General features: G+C 44.9%; 2 protein-coding genes across 2 annotated transcripts; one reads left to right on the forward strand and one right to left on the reverse strand.

Moving 5' to 3' along the window:
* Positions 1-3,628: 3,628 nt before the first annotated feature.
* LOC125490781 lies at positions 3,629-4,411 on the forward strand. The gene has a single exon (XM_048631097.1). It carries the CDS (start codon positions 3,629-3,631, stop codon positions 4,409-4,411), a length of 783 nt encoding a protein of 260 aa, XP_048487054.1.
* Positions 4,412-5,542: 1,131 nt separating this feature from the next.
* Positions 5,543-5,914, reverse strand: LOC119690952 (collagen alpha-1(I) chain-like). Its single transcript, XM_038107130.2, has one exon. It carries the CDS (start codon positions 5,912-5,914, stop codon positions 5,543-5,545), a length of 372 nt encoding a protein of 123 aa, XP_037963058.2.
* Positions 5,915-6,935: the final 1,021 nt, after the last annotated feature.

The following is a 6,935-nucleotide window of genomic DNA, read 5'->3' on the forward strand; positions in this document are numbered from 1 at the left end:
TTATTTATCAATAATTAGGTGTTATATTTATCGCACGTACACGAAAGCGATCAAATTAGGTTACAATTAGGGTTTTTTTGACTCCGACTAAGATGTTATAATTTTAATCGTAGCTACCAAATGGCTGCACCGTTTTTCGATTTGTATTCTTTGGGTCATAGGTATTATTACCCCAAGGGTTTTTAGCTATATTTATCTAAATCGGTTTTAGGGTGTTCAAAAGTTATGCGAATGTTTGTGTTGAATGTCGGGGGTTTTTCACGTTGGTTTGTTTATTTATCGATGTCTTCCGTCAAGCACTAGGACTATTGAAATGTGCAACTACTCAAGATGATTCGTTTCGTGTAGTTTTCGGCATAAAATGAGACTTAATACTTAATATTTTAACTTCGTAGCTCCCTCTACTTATTTATTTTACAATAACATTCCATATTTTTATGTAGAGTTTGAAGCGTCCGTAGTCGTAGCTGGCTTCAGTGATCGTAACTGATCACTGAGATTAGCAACAATTGGCACGGTCAGCCATTGGATGGGTGACCGATTTTAAGTGGTTCTTTTCTGGACGCTTCTGTCCTTTGGACGGCACGTTAAGCCGTTGGTCCTGGTTGCTGCTTCGGCAGCAGTCTTAAGCCTAGTCAGAGGCATTCGGGCGGCTTGAAAACATCTGACCATCGCGACCTACCACGTGAGTACACATTTAAAAAGCGGGTGACTCACTTGCGAGACCGAAAATATTGTCGGTCCATGTGCCGTAGGTATACCCTGTTCAATGCAATACAATTCAATCATTTACTTATTGGTAACAACTTAAATAACATTACAAGTCATTTACATTAGTAATTGGTAATTATGCACTAGCTATAATTAAGTACTTAACAATATAACAGTATATAACCTAGTAGACTAACCAGAGTAGGTAGTTATATAATTTTATATTGTAATAATTTATATTTAAGTTTTATTCACGAGAAGCTAAATAACATTTAACACAAAACTTATGACGAGATAAATAACTTTATTGTTAAAGTATAGAAACACTGGTAGTTTGGTATTTGTTAAGTACCTATTCCAGAGGAATAAAGAATTTTCATTAACGAAACTGTCGAGATAAGTAAGTAATAAATTGTTCATAATCTCACATCCTCCACCACGAATTCACGAGATGCTTAAGAGTGTATTTACAATGCGAAAAAACAAGATGGTGTCAAAAATTTAATAAAAATCGCTATCAAATACCACGGCCATTGTTTTTCGTCGGACACTTTCTTTTATACATTTTTCGTCGCCGAAAAATTCCTGACATCGCCATTTTGTTTTCATAAATATTACGGGGAAGACAAATTTATTGTGCCCGGATAAGTATCTGCAACAAAGTGCTTGTAATTTTTGTGATTTTTCTCTTTCACAAAATGAGGGGACGCTTTTGAGTTCAAATATTTTATTTGAATTTAATAATATGCCAGGTACTGAATGACAACGGGACCCGTACCGACCGCAGCCCAACGCTATGGTGGGCATGTGGTGTCTATTGATAAAATAATTATGTGGTACGAAGCACCCCTAGACACCTTCTACTCTACACGGCCAACGACAAAATGTCTACAATCTTATTTGTTTTTATTTAACTAGTTACTATTAGCTACGCTTCGCTTCAAAAGCTTTTTCCGGAGGATACATATCAAGTTTTATCAAACATTTATTCAGTTAAAGAGTAAGAAACAAAAACTCGTTCCATCTATACTTAGAAATTTTCGTTTTAATAAGTATTAATAATAATAGTAAGAAATATAAATAATATAATAGGATATTCACTTACCGAATACTTTCACATTACTTCGCCACAATTCAGCGGTATTAACGAGATATAAATTGTAAATACCCAAATTCCATACAATTTAAATGGATCCATCAATAAATTCCCATGTTTCGGATGGTAAATCTTACCGAATTGAATGCTGTCCTTAAACGCGGTTCGTTGAAAGACGAAAAAGGTTAAAATGGCTAAGAGTGTAACGGAAACGCAATGGTTTACCGAATGAGAGTAATCGTACTACATATATTATTTTTTTGCAGTAATACCTACCTCTAATGATAACATTAGTTCACAATTACAATACAACAGGAAACAAAAAAGTTGACTTTAAACCTAAATACTCAACAAAACCTTTCTATATTATGGATAATAATATTTTATAGATCTATTTTCACGGCTCATTTCACCCATAGATGGCGTTACGTGTAGATAAAACTTGTAGTAAAGAAGCAATATGTGAGGTGAAATCTTCTGCGAAGGGTCTCTAAAACTTGGCATGCAAATACCAAGTATTGTCGACTGTAAATTTGGTGTAAATTTATATTGTATTGATAAGTGACCGAGTGTGGGTGGGGGCTTATATGGTGAGTTGCACGGAGTCCTAACCGATCATTGTGTTTTTTTTTTCAAATGTGATCATGTTTCAATTTTTAAATATTTTTGCCAAATTTCATGTAAATTAAGCTTAATGTACTAAAGCTCCAATATATCTTAATATTGGAGCTTTAGTACAGTATCGAGTCGGCTAAACAACAAAAATTGGGTTATGAGCTAGACTGACTTACGTAGGTAGAATGTGTTGGCTATTAGGTTATTTCAGCAAAAAATCAGTATATTAGTGTAACTTTCTAAACTTTTTTGTTTGATAGCTGAAAAAACAAAATAAAAATTTGCATGGCGCTTTAAAAAAAACACTGATCCAGTCACCTTTTTCTCCTACACATTTTTCCCAGAAAAATTACACTTTTTCTCAACCCAAGACGTCAATTAACGGGCCGAGCTCAATTTCTGAACGATTTTATTGCGACAGAAAGACGCGTCATGCCGATTATCTCGTTCAATTTGCATTTTATCATTTCCTGGACGTAAAGTGATCAGATAAGAACAAGCTTGGGAACAAATCCTCAGTTCTGTTTATTGGCTTGTTGGACGAATGTTTACGTGTGTCTTAGTGCGCCGGGTTGTAAAACACAACTAATGACTTGTAGTTACTGGTAAAGGTGTTTTTTTCTTCAATAAAACTCTTTTATTTGGCTGTTTTTTACATTGTTCTAAGTACTTCAATATCTGCCCGGACGGGTTACAAACTTGAGACCTTCGGATCAGTCGTTGGTGGCACCGGTCTGTCAACCAAAATGCATTATTCTGAGCACAATCTTGTAATTATAAATTCGGATCTGCCCTTAAAAGTGTTGTGAGTTAATTAATTGTTTGCTATAAAAAGCTTTCCAGCATCAAAACACCAATACATTGTTGCTTAAACAGAATATAATTTTATCAATGACCTACGCGTTGCTAGGTAAATATGCACACGGTAACTTTCATAATGAAGTCAACTCTAAATTCGCAAAAAAACCGTGAGCTGTCTGTAAAACTTAAAGACATACCTAATATAGCTACTCAATCAAAATGTAAACAGATATTTATAACGAGATTTCAGCAATTGTTCCATACTGAAAGTTGCTCAGTACCAGTATTTAAAAAAAAAAAAAAAAAAAAACACGCACTCACGCCTTGTACTAATGTACTCCCTTGCGGGGTAGGCAGAGGTGCATTGCTGCACCCACTTTTCGCCAGAGTGTTTTGTTAGTCCCAATGCGCCAAGGTGGGCTCACCTCTCCGGACCTCTTCAACCTGTACGTCAATGAGCTTATCGTGGGTCTGAGGAGCACCAAGGTCGGTTGTCATGTCGGGGGGGTTTGTATGAACAACCTCAGTTATGCGGATGACATGGTGCTCCTCAGCCCCTCGATCAACGGTCTCCAGAAGCTGCTTTCAGTCTGTGAGAATTATGCCAATTCTCACGGGCTGAAGTACAACGTATCTAAGACGGAGATGTTGGTGTTTAGGGCTGGCAGAGGTCCGGAGAGGGTCCCTGAGGTAGTTCTGAACGGTGCGCCAGTTCGGGTTGTGCAGCGGTTCAAGTACCTTGGCCATATTTTGACGGAGGACCTGAGAGACGAGTGTGACATCGAGCGGGAGAGGCGGGCGCTCTCGATCAGATGCAACATGCTCGCGCGTAGATTCCACAGATGCAGCAGTGATGTCAAAATTACTCTTTTTAAAGCATACTGCCAAAATATGTACACCTGCCATCTGTGGATCAAGTACACCAGAAGGGCGATGAGCACCATGAGGGTGCAGTATAATGATGCATACCGCACGCTCATGCGGCTGCCACGCTTCTGTAGCGCGTCGAGCATGTTCGCGGAGGCGGGGGTGCCCGACTTTTTCGCCGTCCTCAGGTCACGTATCGCTTCTTTCTGGTCGGGGCTGAGCAGCTCCGGAAATGCAATCTTGAATGCTGTATCGCAAGATATCACCAATCCTTTTTACAAGCATTGGATATCTGTTCATCAGGACGCGAATCGCAAATGACTGTCTTTTGCAAATAACTAGTGTAACCCTATACATTATACTAGTTATTATTGTAAGACCTAAGACTGTAGATGTAGATTTTAAATTTTAATTTTAATTATATTTAATTATTTTTAAGACAATATGGGTATTACCATTGACAATATGCATTACCTGAAATAAATGACTATTATGAGAAGGGTCCTATCGTGGGTGGTAGGGAATAACACAATCTCAGGGTATACAAACGTTCACTGTATTTAAAGGTTCTACAGACACGTAATAATGCAAGTGAGGTAATCTTGTTGTAAAACTAAAAATGTCCGCAAGGAGCGCGAGCGAGCGTGTAGCCGGGAAACGGGTTGGCGCCGACTGACTGCGCGGGCTTCGCTGGCCGGTGGCGCGAGCGCCGGTGGCAGGGGAGGCGGCGGGAGCGCGCGCCGCGGGCACGCTGGGCGCGCCGGGGCGGGTCATCACCGTCCTCTCCATAAAGACGCGGTTGGTCTTGGCGGTCTTGGCGACGGTGTCCAGCAGCACGCAGGCGAACGCGTCGAGTGTAGCGGCGGAAGCGGCGGAATTTGCGCGCCGCAGGGGCTGCACGCCGCTTACTCGTAGGGCGTGTCGTGCGTGGCGGGCGCGTCGTGCGTGGCAGGGGAGGCGGCGGGAGCGCGCGCCGCGGGCACACTGGGCGCGCCGGGGCGGGTCATCACCGTCCTCTCCATAAAGACGCGGTTGGTCTTGGCGACGGTGTCCAGCAGCACGCAGGCGAACGCGTCGAGTGTAGCGGGGGGGCTGTGCGCCGCGTACTCGTATAGCGCGTCGTGCGTGGCGGGCGCATCAGGCGCGGCGGGGGAGGCGGCGGGAGCGCGCGCCGCGGGCACGCTGGGCGCGCCGGGGCGGGTCATCACCGTCCTCTCCATAAAGACGCGGTTGGTCTTGGCGGCCTTGGCGACGGTGTCCAGCAGCACGCAGGCGAACGCGTCGAGTGTAGCGGGGGGGCTGCGCGCCGCGTACTCGTATAGCGCGTCGTGCGTGGCGGGCGCATCAGGCGCGGCGGGGGAGGCAGCGGGAGCGCGCGCCGCGGGCACGCTGGGCGCGCCGGGGCGGGTCGTCACCTTCCTCTCGCCGGTGCAGCTGCGGTCGTCATCGTCGTCAAGGCCGCGCGCCGAGTGTCCTCGGTCCTCGGAAGACGCGCCGGGCTTTGCGGGGGGGCCGCACCGCAGGGGGCCCGCGCGCCGCGTGCTGCTCGTGCGCGTAGGGCGCGCCGGGCGAGGCGGGGCGGCTGCGCTCCGCGTGCTCATAGGACGCGTAGGCCGGGCCAGCCGGGCCAGGCGAGGCGGGGCGACCGCGCGCTGCGTCCTCGTAGGACGCGCCGGGCGTGGCGGGGCGGCCGGGCACCGCAGGGGGCCCGCACGCCGCGTGCTCCTCGTGCGCGTAGGGCGCGCCGGGCGCGGCATGGAGGCCGCTCGCCGCGGGAGGGCCACGCGCCGCATGCTCGGCGGGCGCGCCGCCGCCTGGGGGCATTACCGTGGTCTCGCCGGCGGTGCCGCTGCTTTCGTCTTCCTCGAGGTCACGACGCTTCGCTCTTCCCTTTTCGGCAGCATATTTTTTCTTCGCACACACTTACATTCACGCGTCTCCGCGAGTTGGGCGCCACTATGAGAAGGGTCCTATCGTGGGTGGTAGGGAATAACACAATCTCAGGGTATACAAACGTTCACTGTATTTAAAGGTTCTACAGACACGTAATAATGCAAGTGAGGTAATCTTGTTGTAAAACTAAAAAATGTCCGCAAGGAGCGCGAGCGAGCGTGTAGCCGGGAAACGGGTTGGCGCCGACTGACTGCGCGGGCTTCGCTGGCCGGTGGCGCGAGCGCGGGGTGCGCGCGGGTGAAGGGGAGGACGCGGGACGCGGTCTGCGCAGTAAAGCTGCGCAGTAAAACGGCGCGGCGGCGTGGGACGCTAACCGTTTTCGGCGCGCGATTTGTTTTCGCGGGAAAACGGTTAACAGTCTTGTTACACTATTTATTTATTTATTTATTATTTTAATGTAATAGGGGGCGGGCCTATTGCCATTTTACGGGCACATCCAAGACCTGAGAACAAATATCTGTGTTTAAATAATAATTAAAAAAAATAAAAAACCGACTTCAAAAAACCACTAAAATGTAAGTAATAATTTAAGGTTTACACAAATTATATTATGTGACAGTACAAATATACCTAAGCAGGAACTGTTCTTTTTTGATGTTGGTGCAGTGACAAAGTAATCTGAAAAAATATGGCACCAACTTCAAAAAAGAACAGTTCCTGCTTAGGTATATTTGTACTGTCACATAATATAATTTGTGTAAACCTTAAATTATTACTTACATTTTAGTGGTTTTTTGAAGTCGGTTTTTTATTTTTTTTAATTATTATTTTATTTTATAGTTTTTAGTTTATTTGCAATAATTTTTAATCAAAAGTAAGATGCAAATGATACCAAAAAGTCCTACTAATCAATACGAATCATTCGAGCCTAAACACGAGGTAGTTGCTATAT

The sequence above is a fragment of the Plutella xylostella genome, chromosome 27, assembly GCF_932276165.1.
Source record: "Plutella xylostella chromosome 27, ilPluXylo3.1, whole genome shotgun sequence".
Classification (NCBI taxonomy): domain Eukaryota; kingdom Metazoa; phylum Arthropoda; class Insecta; order Lepidoptera; family Plutellidae; genus Plutella; species Plutella xylostella.